Source organism: Geotrypetes seraphini, chromosome 1, assembly GCF_902459505.1.
Source record: "Geotrypetes seraphini chromosome 1, aGeoSer1.1, whole genome shotgun sequence".
Lineage (NCBI taxonomy): Eukaryota > Metazoa > Chordata > Amphibia > Gymnophiona > Dermophiidae > Geotrypetes > Geotrypetes seraphini.
The window spans coordinates 346,701,808-346,716,461 of NC_047084.1; the positions used below are offsets into that span (position 1 = coordinate 346,701,808).

The 14,654-nt window shown below is 45.6% G+C and overlaps 1 protein-coding gene across 1 annotated transcript in view; it reads left to right on the forward strand.

Annotated features, from left to right (window-relative positions):
* Window positions 1–691: 691 nt before the first annotated feature.
* The window catches only part of SHROOM3 (shroom family member 3), a 500,538-nt gene continuing 486,575 nt past the window's right edge, over window positions 692–14,654 (forward strand). The window contains exon 1 of the mRNA XM_033963245.1: window positions 692–1,379. Within this exon, the coding sequence (XP_033819136.1) occupies window positions 1,263–1,379 (117 nt within the window). The 5' untranslated portion in view covers window positions 692–1,262. The remainder of the gene's footprint in view (window positions 1,380–14,654) is intronic.

Consider the following 14,654-nt stretch of genomic DNA (forward strand, 5'->3'; position numbering starts at 1 on the left):
TAATCTAGGGCCTAGTACAGAACGCAAGGTACCTGCAAACTGAAAATGATCAGGAAGACAAATTGGAATCAGACCATTTATTATCTTATAACAGGTGCAGCCAAACTTAAAAAGCACTCTGGCTTCTATCTGCAGCCAGTGTAAACGTCGGTAGTATTCCGAAATATGATCAAATTTATTTAAGGATATATTTGCAAAAATACCTTTATAAAATTATCCTCGTGGCTATTTATGATATCTACACTTGAAACAGGTGAGACAGGGCACAGCTTGCTAAAATAAAATAAAACAAACATCTTTGGAATACTATTTCAAGATGGTAGTATTTCCAGTCTGAAGAAAAAGGCAACCCTTAGCAAAGGATAAGCCTCAGGTTGTATATTTTCATTGCATTGTACAGTATACTGTACGTTTTGAAAGGTAGACTGGAATACAGTGTGTGTGTAGGAGACTGTGCTGTCTCTGCAAATGGGCAGTACTGTCTCCTCCTGCGTTAGTCAAGTCTCTCTCATCTCACAATCCCATTCCCAGGAACAGCAGGAAAAAAAAAAGGGACCCACTAAGCCATCTTAACTTTTCTTTAGGGAATAATTTCACATGCTTTACGTTCTGCGGGATTCCTTTTTTGGGAGGAAGCCGACTCGTTCCCGTTGGACTATATGAAGTTCTTGGGAGGGTTCATAGGGTTTGGGACAAGTTAGGGACGTCGAAGGGGAATGAGAGAATGGCCGAGGGAGGAGCGCTTTCATTCTTTTAATGCAGTGGACTGAGGCAAAAAAAGGCCATTGTAATGGTAAATCACACTCAGAGAAGAGAAAGGCCTGTTAATCAATCAAAAACTGAAGCATTCCTTAGAATTTTAGCAAATTGCAGAGATTTAAATCCCGTTTTCGGGGTTTTTTTTCTTCATTTTTTTGTGTTTATAAACAAACTTAAGCGTTGGACTGAACAGAAAGAGGAAAGGAGGGTAAGAAGAGCGTGCAAAGCGTCTCAAAAGCCCTAAAGGAAGAAGCGAAGAACTTTTCGGGGGGCGATGGGAAGATGTGAAGGGAAGTGATCAGGGAGTCGGGGGAAGCCACAGCCGAAACGTTCGGATTTCGGCGCCGTGTTCACGCGCGGGAAGAGACCTCGCTGCGGAGAGGGGGCGCGCGATCTGCGCGAGGGGGTTTCGGCGTCTCCTCATGTCCGCCGCGGCAGACCACGTTGCTTTTCCTGGCGCCGGGGCGCCGGGACGGCGGCGGTGTTGACGACGCTCCGGAAAAATGGAAAGCGGCGCAGGAAGGTACCTCTATCTGGAGGCCTGCCTTCGAGGAGGCGCCCCCTGGGGCTTCACTTTGAAAGGCGGACTGGAGTACGGAGAACCATTAATCATCTCCAAGGTAATTTTTGACTGGTGCAGAAAAGACTTGGGCGCTTTTACTCACCTTTTATATACTAGTTTACTGGAGGTGATTGCTTGAGGGACGTGATATTGGCCTTCACAATCACAATGAATACTTAGGGCTCCTTTTACAAAGCCGCGCTAGCGGTTTAACGCGCGAAATAGCGTGCGTTAAACCGCCGGCCGCCTAGCTGCTACTGCCTCCTCTTGAGCAGGCGGTAGTTTTTCGGCCAGCAGGGAAGGGGGTGGGGAGGGTTAGTGCGTGGGGGCGTTAAACCCGCTAGCGCAGCTTTGTAAAAGGAGCCCTTATTCTAATGCTGTAATCCTGTATTTATCTTTCTCTAAACCGAATATATAGGCTATTTTACTACAAATTCACCTAAACATTTAGGGCTCCTTATACGAAGGTGCGCTAGCGTTTTTAGCGCACGCTATGGCGCGTGGTAGCCGAAAAACTACCGCCTGCTTAAAAGGAGGCGGTAGCGGCTAACGCGTGCGGCATTTTAGCACGCGCTAAGTGCGTGCTAAAACCGCTAGCGCATCTTTGGAAAAGGAGCCCTAAGTCATATCCACATGTATAAAATTGCTTTATATTCATATATCCTTAATATACAGTTTCAGTTTCTTAGATGCTGAGATGATAAATGCTCCAGAGCTGCACATTTACCTGTTGCTGATCACTCACCAAATAATCCCTGTATTAACACTTTCACATTGATCTTGTATGGTATTCAGTGGTAGACTGGAAAAGTAAGTTAAACAACTTCCCATACAATATGTAACCTGGACTGTTTTAAATAGAAAACCAAATGATGTGCAAACATTTCATCATGGACAAATTTTGATAGCTCTGCAAATCACAAGACTTCATTTTTGGGCCTTATGACCAGAGACTGTATTCATTTAAAAAGTTATTGATTTACTTTATTTAATAACTACTCTGCAAGATTTTTGCTTCCTTTTTTTAGATGCATAATTTCACTGCCGTGTTAACCCCCCCCCCCCCTTTTTTACAAAACCATAGCTGGCACTAAAAACTGTGCTATGTTTTTGGGGAAAAAAGGGTGTGTGTGTTAAGTTTCTTATAGATATAATAATATAACATAAATGTTTATTTATATATCGCATTAACCTTTCAGTCAGTTTTCAGTATCGCTGATGAGTGTGTTTTTAAAATAAAAAAATGCAGTTCAATAAAAGTCTTCACAAATTAAATTATGCAAATCAATAGGTTAATCCATATGAAACACAGCAATGAGTGTGATAGGGACCCGACATGGTCTGTGTTTCGGTTAATACCCTGTTTCCCTGAAAATAAGAACTATCCTGAAAATAAGCCCTTGCATGATTTATAAAGATGCTCCTAATATAAGCCCTACCCTCAAAATAAGCCCTAGTTAAGACTGACCCCCAAAGTCCCCCCCTCCCCTGAATGTCCCTGACATTCCACGACTCCATCCCTGACACATTAGTGCTGTCTGATTCACCGGTCCCTGGCAAGACCTTCCCTCTGCCGCATCACTGATGACATCATCAGTGATGAGGCAGAGGGAAAGCCCCAGCGGGGAAAGCCGCGAAGAAGCCCGTTCATAGTAGAGAGTTGCGCGGGGACAGAAATCCCACCTGTCCCCGCCAAAGTCCCACCCGTCCCCACCCGTCCCCGTAAGGAATCCCTCCGTCCCCACCCGTCCCCGCGAGGAATCCCCTCCGTCCCCACCCGTCTCTGCGAGGAATCCCCTCCGTCCCCGCCCGTCCCTATAAACTTCAGAAATAGTTATTTCATTTAATTATGCTACTGAATTAAAGGCTCTGGTAGAAACCCATTTACAAATAAGCAAAAAGACTTTATTAATTTGAAAATATTAATTGGGAAGAATACATACTTTGTAAACGGGTTTCTACCAGAGCCTCTAATGTTTATAAATTTTTATCAACACAACTAATATACTACTTTATCCTGAAGCAAAAAAAAAAAAAAAAGAAATAGAATTCTTTTCCTACCTTTGTTGCCTGGTTTCTGCTTTCCTCATGTTCTCATTCAGTTCCTTCCATCCACTGTCTCTCTTCCTTCTGCATCTTCCATTTGCTCTGTTACTGTGCCTCTCCCTTTCTTCCCCCTTCCAAATTGGTCTGGCACCCATCTTCTTCTCTCCGCTCCCCCCATAGTCTGGCATCTGTCTTCTTCCCTGCCAGCGTCTTCTCCCTACTCTCTCTTCCTCATGTCCTTTCAGCGTCCTTCTCCACCCCTTTGTCTTCCCCATGTGCTTTCAGCATCCTTCTCCCCCCTCTGTCTTCCACAAGTGCTTTCAGAGTCCTTCCCCCCCGCCCTTCCCATGGCCTTTCAGCGTCCTTCTCCACCCCTTTGTATTCCCCCATGTGCTTTCAGCGTCCTTCTCCCTCCTCTGTCTTCAAGTGCTTTCAGAGTCCTTCCCCCCCTCCTGTCTTCACCATGGCCTTTCAGCGTCCTTCTCCCCCCTCCTTCTCTACCGCCCCGGGTGCAGCACAGCCGGCCAGGTCCCCTTACTTTTGTGGCACTTCCCCGACCGACCGACAACAGCCCCGGTCCGACAAGCCTCCCTGCCCTTAACCGCGAATCTAAATTACCTTCTTACAGCTGCTGTAAGAAGGTAATTTAGATTCGCGGCTACAGGGCAGGGAGGATTGTCGGACCCGGGCTGTTGTCGGTCGGTCGGGGAAGTGCCACAAAAGTAAGGGGACCTGACCGGCTGTGCTGCAACCGGGGCGGGGCGGGGCGGACCGCCCCCCTCCCTTGGTAGCCACTCGAACCGCGAGGCTACTCTCCTTCTCCTTACCTGCCCTGCCTGCAGCACAGAGCCGAACGGAAGTCTTCCCGACATCAGCGCTGACGTCGGAGGGAGGGAGGGCTTTGTTTAAGCTTTGTTTAAGCCCTCCCTCCCCTCCGACGTCAGCGCTGACGTCGGGAAGACTTCCGTTCGGCTCTGCTGCAAGCAGAGAAGGTAGGGAGAAGAAGAGCCGCGCGACTGAGTACATCCAGCCCCGCAGGAGCCCCGCAACCCTCGGAGGCGTCCCCATGGGATCCCCGCGACCCTAGGGGGCGTCCCCACGGGATCCCCGCGACCCTAGGGGCGTCCCCACGGGATCCCCATGACCCGAAGGGGGAACCCGCGGGTCCCGTGGGATTCCCGTCGTCCCCGTTCCCGTGCAGCTCTCTAGTTCAGAGCGCTGCCATGGCTGCTGCTGTTTTTGGAGGCCTCGGAGCAGAGGTATGTCAGTCTCATGGTGGAAAAGTTGGTGGGGTTCAGCTGTACAGGGGGATGGGAGGGATAGAAAGATGCTGCACATTGAGGGGTGGGGGAAGCAGAAAGGAAAGAGGATAAATTGGGGTAGAGGAGAGGAAGGGAGAGTTGATTGTTGTACATGAAAAAAAATAAGATATCCCCCGAAAATAAGCCCTAATGCGTTTTTTGCCCCAAATTAATATAAGATACAGTCTTATTTTCGGGGAAACACAGTAATAACCTTTTTCTGGGGTCCAAAGAAAATATGTAAATGTATGAATAAAAAATAATGTAAGATAAAGTGATGTAGTGAACATGCAATAATGCATTAGTCTAGGAAACCAGGTATTAATGAAAGATGATTAAGAAAAATGTTTGAAAAATAAATAAAGGTGCACTAAAGTCAAAGTCTGTGACATTAGTGATTACAAGTGTCAAAAGAGGACAATGGGGAATGTGACGTGAATAATAGATAAACATTTAAAATATATGTAACTTGATGTGGGTAATAGTACAATAAGGTGATTGAACAGAAAGATAATCATTTGAATGCAAACTTGATAGCACATTGATCACTGCTGGAGAACTGGCCATCAAGTCTATATCTTTAGTGCATCTAGCTCTTAGTTGTCCTGCAGGGATAATCGAGGGTTTTATGAGACTTCCTGGATGGAATTTATACGTTCTGACTTGGACGACATAAAAACAGGTATAAATGCCTAAAAGGTATCCAAAGTGACCAGATAACCACTACAGAGCCAAAGTAAAGACTCCCCCCCAACTTCCACCGTGTTCACTGACCCAGTTGCACCCCCACAAAGTTCAGAATAAAAACGTACATACCTGCATACATTGTCACCTGAATAGGAAAGTCTAATAGAGCTGCAAAGAGATGGCTTAAATAGTCTGGGGGGGGGAGGGGTAGTGAACCATAGAGAGGAGGACCCAGGCCCATAAGCTACTCTACCCACTGCATTCATGGTGGAAAATGTGAGCCCACCAAAACCCCTCAAACCCTACTGTACTGCCATATAGATGCCACCTGCAGCTATAAGGGCTATTGGGGTTGAAGACAGGTGGGTATGGTGTGTTTTGGGGGACTCGCCAAAACCTATAAAGGAGTTCTGGTGAGATGATTAAGTGGCACCCTTTTTGTGAAGTTCACAGCAGTGCCCTGTAAGGTGCCCCACTGTTCTGTTGCCATGTCTGGGTGGCCAGTCCATCACAATGCTGGCCCCTCCCACATCAAGTTTCAAGTTTATCCTAGGATACTAAGCGTTGTACAATGATAATAAAAACTTTTATAGGCAAACAAATAAGTCAGACAGTTTTCTTACTTAACTATTAAGACCTTAGTGGTACAGTGGGAGGGGAGAAGTACAATATTTATCAAGGAAAGATACATAAAAGGAAAGTATATTAGGGTAGGGAAAAGTTAACAAATTTGCTGGACTAAATCAAATAGTCAATTATAGGCATCTTTAAAAAGAAAACATTTTAGATTGCTTTTGAACTTCTGTATATTTTGTTCGGATCTTATATATATAGGAAGAGAATTCCAAATCATAGGCGCAGTTACTGAGAAGATTGTGGTACGGCGAGTGCCTATTATCCTTAGAGATGGGACACTAAGAGTATGTTGAGAAGTGGATCTAAGAGCTCTAGGTGGGTCATATGGGATTAGAAGTCTGTCAATGAATACTAGGGTGTGTGTTTGTATTGTTTTGAAAGTTAAAAGAGCGATTTTATATGTTATCCTATGTATGACTGGTAACCAATGAGCTTTTCGTAGTAGTGGAGTAACATGATCATATTTTTAGAACCAGATATGAGTTTAATAGCGTTGAATAGAGTTTAAAAGATCTTGTTTGGGGGATGTTTCAGAATTGGACATATTTTTGGTCGAGAATGTAGTATAAAGATAGAAGTACTGGGGGTCTGGATGATCAAAGTCCTGGATGTCCAGATAGACAATTTTTTGAAAAAAAAAAATTAGATGAATTTTTTGAGAATGAGCATTTTCCCACTGCTGACTTTGAACGTCTAGCGCTATATGTCCCAGTCAGACTTAGATGTATGCTTTGATTATGCCCCTCCACGTATTGACTTTAGGCCTAATTTAGAAGTTCCTGCCGAACTGTGCGCCTGCTCTATTCTGATAGTGCTGGAGTGGTTAGACAGATACAACAACCAGCTTTTTTTCCCCTTCTATCGATTCTCAACAGCACCACCCTCCTATGACTCAGGATTGGATGTCCACTTAGCAATACCCTTCCTGTTGTTGTTTGTTCAGGTTTCCCTTCCGTCAATATACGTAATCACAACTGAGGAAGTCCTTTCTGCTCTAAAACCTTTTTCCTCGTCTTGGATCTGTTACCACTCTATTGCATATGTGTTATGTATTTACAATAATATGTGGGGAGAGTGTGGCGCAGTGGTTAAAGCTACAGCCTCAGCACCCTGAGGTCGTGGGTTCAAACCTCCTTGTGACCCTGGGCAAGTCACTTAATCCCCCCCATTGTTCCAGGTCCATTAGCTAGATTGTGAGCCCGCCGGGACAGACAGGGAAAAATGCTCGAGTGCCTGAATAAACTCATGTAAACCGTTCTGAGCTCTCCTGGGAGAATGGTATAGAAAATTGTATAAATAAATAAAAATACAAGGGGGTGCTGAAAAGTTCTCAGCCCAACCAAGCAGAGAATGACATGGATATGGTTCAATCAATGATCTGAAAAATGTCAAAAGCACATAATTTTTCTGCCAATTTGCACCTCACAAACTAAGATAACCCTCTTTTCTGCTGCAGTGGCAAAATGACGCTCAGAATTTAGGAAGTTGGTTGGCTGGGCTGAGAACCTTTCGGCCCCCCCCCCCTCATAATCTAGCTTTTTCATCAGGGATAGTTAGATTTGCTTGGAAGCAGGGCATTAACCATATCCAACGTGGGGGACTTAAGGCCAGTGCCGAACAGACTTTTACAAGCTACGTTTCAGCAAATGGCAAAAGACAGGTGAAGCTTTGGCAAACTCCAGTGTAATAGATCGCTTTATTGTCACATGTTATAAGTGAGGGTGCTGTGCAGCTCAGGGGAGGAGGGGTAGGATAGGGAATGTTAAGTTGAATACTTTCAGAAATACTTAGGGGATGATGTGTGCTTATAATTATAACCAAGGCTCTATCGTGTTTGGCTGTCTATGTGGTTGGCGTGGTGGAGGCTTTGATAACCAGAATTTAAGCATATTTGAGGGGGGCCCACACAGTGGCAGGCACAGTGTTGGGCAGACTGGACGGATCGTGTGCAACATTATCTGCCATCATTTGTTGTGTAACTGCATTATTTTCCCTTACCGTAAAGAAGCCTAATTTAAATCCCTCTGTTTTATCCCATTCTGCTCCATCTCTCATGTTTCCTTTTCTGGCCGAGCTTGACAAGTGGGTTGTCCTGCATCAGATGTCTTTGTTTGGGATAAACTTCTAATTTTATATCAGAGGCAATCTAGCTTCAGCAAAAAAAAAAAAAAAAAAATCACAGCTTTGAGTCGTTATTACACTTCCCCCTCCGTATTCCCGGTTTCCGTATCTACAGATTCACTTATTCGAAATTTTAAACCTAAAATTCCCTTTTTTGGACTATTTTAAGCCCTGTAAGCCCCTCCCCCTTAAACCTTACCTGGTGGTTTAGCGGGTTTTCGGGGCAGGAGCAATCTTCCCACGCTCCTGCCCCGTGCAGATCGCTCACAGGAAATGCCTCGAGAGACTACGGGAGCTCAAGGCAGCCATTTCCTGAGAGCAATCTGCACTGGGCAGGAGCATGGGAAGATCGCTCCTGTCTGAAAACCCACTAGATCACCAGGTAAGGCTTTAGGGGGGGGGCTTTCAGGGCTTAAAATAGCCAGGGGAAGTGGAGGTTAGAGGCAGAACCGACCCGAATATTATTCACTTTTTTAAATCTTCGCAGGCCCTGCTCTGCCCCCTAACCACCACGAATATGGAGGGGGAAGTGCATTCAGTTCCTTCTAGATGCTGGCAAGGTTATTCTAGTTTTCTTAGATTTACCATTGGCCTTCGCTAGCATAGATCATTCGCTTTTACCCGCCTTTTACAAAACCGCAAAAGAGGTTTTAGCACAGGTCAGCACGCTGAATGCTCTGCGCTGCTTCCGTTAAAAACCACTTCCGCAGTTTTGTAAAAGGGGGTGGGGGTATTTAGTTGACTTAAAAATATCGATATTGATGCAGTGATATGTCAGTGGTTTTGTTCTTACATAGATCATCTTTCTATTTGGGTGGCAGTTACTGGTGACTTAACTGAATTTTCATATGATTGTGGGGTCTCTCAAGCTTCCATTTTAGTCCCAACTTTCCATATTTTTATAGCATCTTATGTCCGATTCTTCTCTGCATATCTATGCTGATGATTCATGGTTCCTGTTTTCATTTGACCATCATGCTCTGGATGTGTCCGTTTGTGACACTGTCTAAACATGGCTGCCAAGTGGTTGAAAGACATCATAGATTATTGCTGAACATTGATAAGTGAAGTCATTTGGTTAACAGATTCCTTCTATCTCCTTTAGTCTTTCCAAATATTCAAGGAATTATGTTCCTTTTTAGCTGTGAAGATCGCATTTTAGGGTTTCTGTCAGACTCCAGTATGATTTTTAAATCACAGATTTTCTCAGTGGCGAAATCGTCTTTTGTTGCTTTGAAATCCTTCTTAATGTTAAATGTTATTTAAATACTTTGTTGCTTTCTTTAGTGACTTTGAAGTTCAATTTTTGTGAAGCCCTGTTTAATGGGCTACCAGAACCTTGGATTCACAGGCTTCAGTTGATACAAAAACTTCTGTTAAGCTTTTGGATGGAGCTTAGAAATATGGCCGTGTCTCTTTTTTGTTAGCCTTGTAGGACTGAATTCTTTAAAAGGTGGCCAAAAAAATTGGGGCCAACTAAAAAATTCACAAAATACTCAAACTTAGGTGCCAGGAACTGCACCTAACTTTAGACGCAATCATTTATACCAACTACACCTCTCCCTCAGTATTCGTGGGGGATAGGGGCAGAGATGGACCGCGAATTGGGAAAAACCGCGAATAACTTCTCGTCGGCCTTACCTGGTGGTCTAGCAGACTTTAGGGGCAGGAGCATTCTTCCTAACCTTCTGCCCCGTGCAGATCGCCAATAGGAAATGACTGCCGTGAGTTCCCGTAGTCTCTCGAGACTGTGACGGGAGCTCACGGCAGCCATTTCCTGTTGGCGATCTACATGGGGCAGGATCATAGAAAGATCGCTCCTGCCCCGAAAGCCCGCTAGACCACCAGGTAAGGCCGGGATGCCGGGAGGGAGGCAGGAACGCCCTAAATATGGGGTTTCCCCCCAAAAAAATTGCGAATATGTGAAATCGCGAGTGTCGAAACCGCGAATGGGAAGGGGGAAGGGTAAATCCTGTTGTAAACCTCATGCCTAAATTAGGCACAGATCTTTCTTATTCTAGAGTAGCACACATAAATTATAGGAATACCTCCGATCTGTCCACGGTCCTCCCCTGGCCAGGCCCCCTTTTTGGAGCTGTATGTAAAAGTAATGAGCGGATCTAGGCACGAATGACATGGGGACAAATTTGTCCCCGTCCCTGCGGGATCTGTCGTCATCTGCACAAGCCTCGAACACTTTAAAATCATAAGTGTTTGAGGCTTGTGCAGTTAAGACAGAGCTTGCAGGAATGGGACAGGGACAGCGACAAAACTCATGGGGATGGGAACTTAATTAACACTGTTAATTGATTGTTAGAGTCCAATTGGCTCATTATTCAATTAGGGGGAATTCATCAAAAACTGCTAAGTGCATTCGCACATGCTAACTGCTAAAGATGCCCATTCCTATGGGCGTCTTTAGCAGTTAGTGTGCGCTAATGCATTTGCATGCCCTTGCATGCACTTGGTGCCCTTTAATGAATTTGCTCTAAATTCTATGCACTCAATTTTTGTGCATGCAAATGTTTGGATGTAATTTTTATCACCACTTATAGAATTCGGGGGTTGATGTGTTGGGCATCATTTAAACCTGGTGGAAAGTCAGGGACTTGCACCATCTGACCCAAATCTGTCAAAGTAACTTTTCTCATGTCTTGGTCCATCAACTGAAATGTGGGGGAGGGGTTGTATTTTTATTTATTTTTTTTGCCTCCAACAAGGTTTGCCTTAAGGAATTACCTTGTTGTACATTAAATTAACCTGACATAATTTTTGTCCAAATTCCTGGAGCATTCTCTTTATCCTGTTTATTAGTTTTTCACCCATCCCCAATGTTTCTTGGATGAATTAAGTTGTCTTCTCCTAGAAGACCTATTAGTGGTTGAAGATTTTAATACGTGTATTGTCTCACCCACTTCTAGGGCACAGAGGGATTTCCTGTGCTTTCTGATTGGCCTTGATCTCTCTATTCTTTCAACAGGTCTCATATACTCTGGTGGTCACGGTCTCAGCTTGATCTGTTTAAGAAAAAAAAAGTCATTTATTTTCCTAAGTCTCCCTTGAGCATACCATTGTCATAGACAGAACACCTGCTATTGCAATTCTGTCAGAAATGAACTTGGAATTCTTCTTTCCTAGAGTTTAAATTTACACTCTCTAAATACGAGGGCAAATCAAAAATTAAAAGCAATTGTTAAGTTATGCGAAAACCGGAACAGAGCTAGCAAAATGCAACCTATGAAACATGATGGCAGATAAAGGCCAAATGGCCCATCCAGTCTGCTCATCCACAGTAACCATTATCTCTTCCTCTCTCTAAGAGATCCCATGTTCCTATCCCAGGCTTTTTTGAATTCAGACACAGTCTCTCTCCACCACCTCTACCAGGAGACTGTTCCACGCATCTACCAACCTCTCTGTAAAAAATGTATTTCCTTAGATTACTCCTGAGCCTATCACCTCTTAACTTTATCCTGTGCCCTCTCATTCCAGAGCTTCCTTTCAAATGAAAGAGTCTAGACTTATGCGCATTTACATCACGTAGGTATTTAAATGTCTATCATATCTCCCCTCTTCTGCCTTTCCTCCAAAGTAAGTTTCCTTCAGAAATCTCAGGGGTATTATTTGGTAAGATACCATAGAAGCCAGAAAAGTGATAAATCCAAAAATATAGACTGACCTCACATTCAGACAGGAAACCCAAACATGGATTGTGGCCAACAAATTATGAGTCACTCAGAGACGTGAAACTCTACAAGGAGAGAACGCTCACCCCTTGAGGATATACCAGAGTTTACCTTCCAGTCATTGTAACTGCTTCAATGCTGGTCACGCTCCATGTTGGATTTCAGAGTGAATAAATAAATAAAGGTTACAATCTTGCAGTCTTCTGTGTGAATATACTTTCTTGCTATTTTCTTATTTCTTATTTCACAAACATCAAGAGCTATAAGGGTTTTGAAACTTAGCTCAGCTTGACTTTTGACAAGTGGAGGGGTCTTCCTCCAAAGTATACAGATTAAGATCTTTAAGTCTGTCCCCATACAAAGACCATGCTGTATTTTAGTAACCTTCCTCTGGACCGACTCCATCCTTTTTATATCTGTTGGATAGTGACAGGACAAAAGCGTGCCAGACAAAGCCGCGCCAACATTTCGGCACAGACAATTGCGCGCAAGACTCCAGCGTGCCGCTGGAAAACTTAATTTTAAAGAGCTCTGATGGGGGGTGTTTGTGGGAAAACCCCTCCACTTTACTTAATACTGTTTGCGCTGCCGTTGGGAGTGTGTGTGTGTGTGGGGGGGGGTGCAACCCCCCCACATTATACAGAAAACTTAACTTTTTCCTAAAAAATCAGGAAAAAGTTAAGTTTCCTCTATAATGGGGGTGTACCAACCGCCCAACCCCCCCCCCACACGGCAGCGCAAACACTATTAAGTAACCTCACACCCCCCATCGGAGCTCTTTAAAATGAACTTTTACGCTGGAGTCTTGCGCCCAATTGTCTGCGCTCAAATGTCGGCATGGCTTTGTCCGGCACGTGAATGACTGTGAACCCTATTGGATAGTTCTTCTATGCTTAGTGCAACACTTGGCCTTTAGTTGTGTGGCAGCCATGAGGTCAGAAACATGGACACTCCATTGCAAGATTGCACCATTGAAGAATAACCGTGACAATGCACATCCTTATACAGCAGCAGCAACAGAAGAGGTGCAACAGCTTGGGTTTGAACGTCTTCCACATCCTCCTTACAGCCCGAATATGACGCCTAGAGATCATCACATCTTCAGTCCACTAAAGGAGATGTTATGTGGTCACAGATTCACCTCTGATAATGAAGTAAAAGAAGCAGTGCTCCCCTGACTTTGGGAGAAGCCGAAAAACTTCTCTGCAGGAATGCAGAAGCTAGTTGAACAATACAAATGTGTCGTCTTGCAGGAGGACTGTGTGGGAAAGCGATATGTTTGATTGCTCACAGTTACTTCTATTAAAGCTGTTAAATGCATTTTGCCTTTACTTTTTGATTTACCCTCGTATCTAAGCCCTAATTAAAGACTGAAACTCTCCATCACTCATTTGTGAACAGTAGACAATAAAGTTATCACATTGTTCAGAATCTTAGAAAGCTCTTTTGACAGATTAGCCCCATTTTTAGGGTGGTTACTTAAAAAATTGGATCGCCCATGTTATTATAGAGAACTGTACCTGACTAGAAGATTCCTTCATCAGTTTGAATACTGATGGCATAACCACAGATCTGTCAATGCACTAACTCTCACAGACCTTTGCAAGCAGACTACAAAGCTAAATTAAGATCAGCTAAGAAATTATACTGCATGTGCTAGGGATGTGGCTACCATTGAGTGAACCCAGCAAAACGCCCAGGACCTTTCAGTGGTAGGGGCCGTTTGAAGCTGCATGCACCTGATCCCCTCTTCTGTGCCCAGGTTTGGCATTGCTCCTCTCCGCCGCATCTCCACACACTGAAAGCTGCTGCCCTGGCCAACGAGGCATTTCCTCTGCCACATCCCACCTCGGTGATGCAACTTCCTGTGGGTGGGATGAGGCAGAGGAAAGATCCTGCCAGCCATTTTTTTTGCAGCTTTCAGGCTTTCTCTATTGCGATTCCCGCTAGAGAATGACACGGTGACGGTTTACCCGCGGCCACCGCATTTAAGCCGCGGGTCACCGCCGAAAACGGGGAAGAAAACTAGCAGTCGCTGCGGTGACGGGGACAAGGCCATTCACCGACCGCGGAAACGGTGAACAGGTTTGTCCCCGCGGGCCAATGTACCCCCTTCTAGGAACCGCTATTTACCTGTGTTTCACCGTGCTCCTCATTTGTCAGATCAACCCTTCCTGCCAATCGCAGCAGAAGGGTACCCAACCCCTCCTGCCGGTCCTCCCAATGGCCTCCCCTAAGATCGCCGGCAGGAGGGTACCCAACCCCTCCTGCTGGACCCCCCCCCAACGAACCCTCCCACCCCGGAACCCCCTTAGTCTTACTTTCCAAGTTGGACCGGACAGCTCCTCGCTCGTCTGGCCAGCAGGCCTGCCTCCGTCCAAATGAGGCGGGCCCGCCCCTCCCCTCCCCTGCCTCCCAATGGCCTCCCCTAAGATCGCCGGCAGGAGGGTACCCAACCCCTCCTGCTGGACCCCCCCCCAACGAACCCTCCCACCCCGGAACCCCCTTAGTCTTACTTTCCAAGTTGGACCGGACAGCTCCTCGCTCGTCTGGCCAGCAGGCCTGCCTCCGTCCAAATGAGGCGGGCCCGCCCCTCCCCTCCCCTGCCTAACCCACAGGATCCTAGGGCCTGATTGGCCCAAGCACCTAAGGCCCCTCCTATAGCGGGAGTGGCTTTAGGTGCCTAGAACAATCAGGCCCTAGGATCCTGTGGGTTGGGCAGGGTAGGGGCGGGCCCGCCTCATTTGGACGGAGGCAAGCCTGCTGGCCATACGTGTGAGGAGCCGTCCGGTCCAACTTGGAAAGTAAGACTAAGGGGGTTCCGGGGTGGGAGGGTTCGTTGGGGGGGGGGGGGTC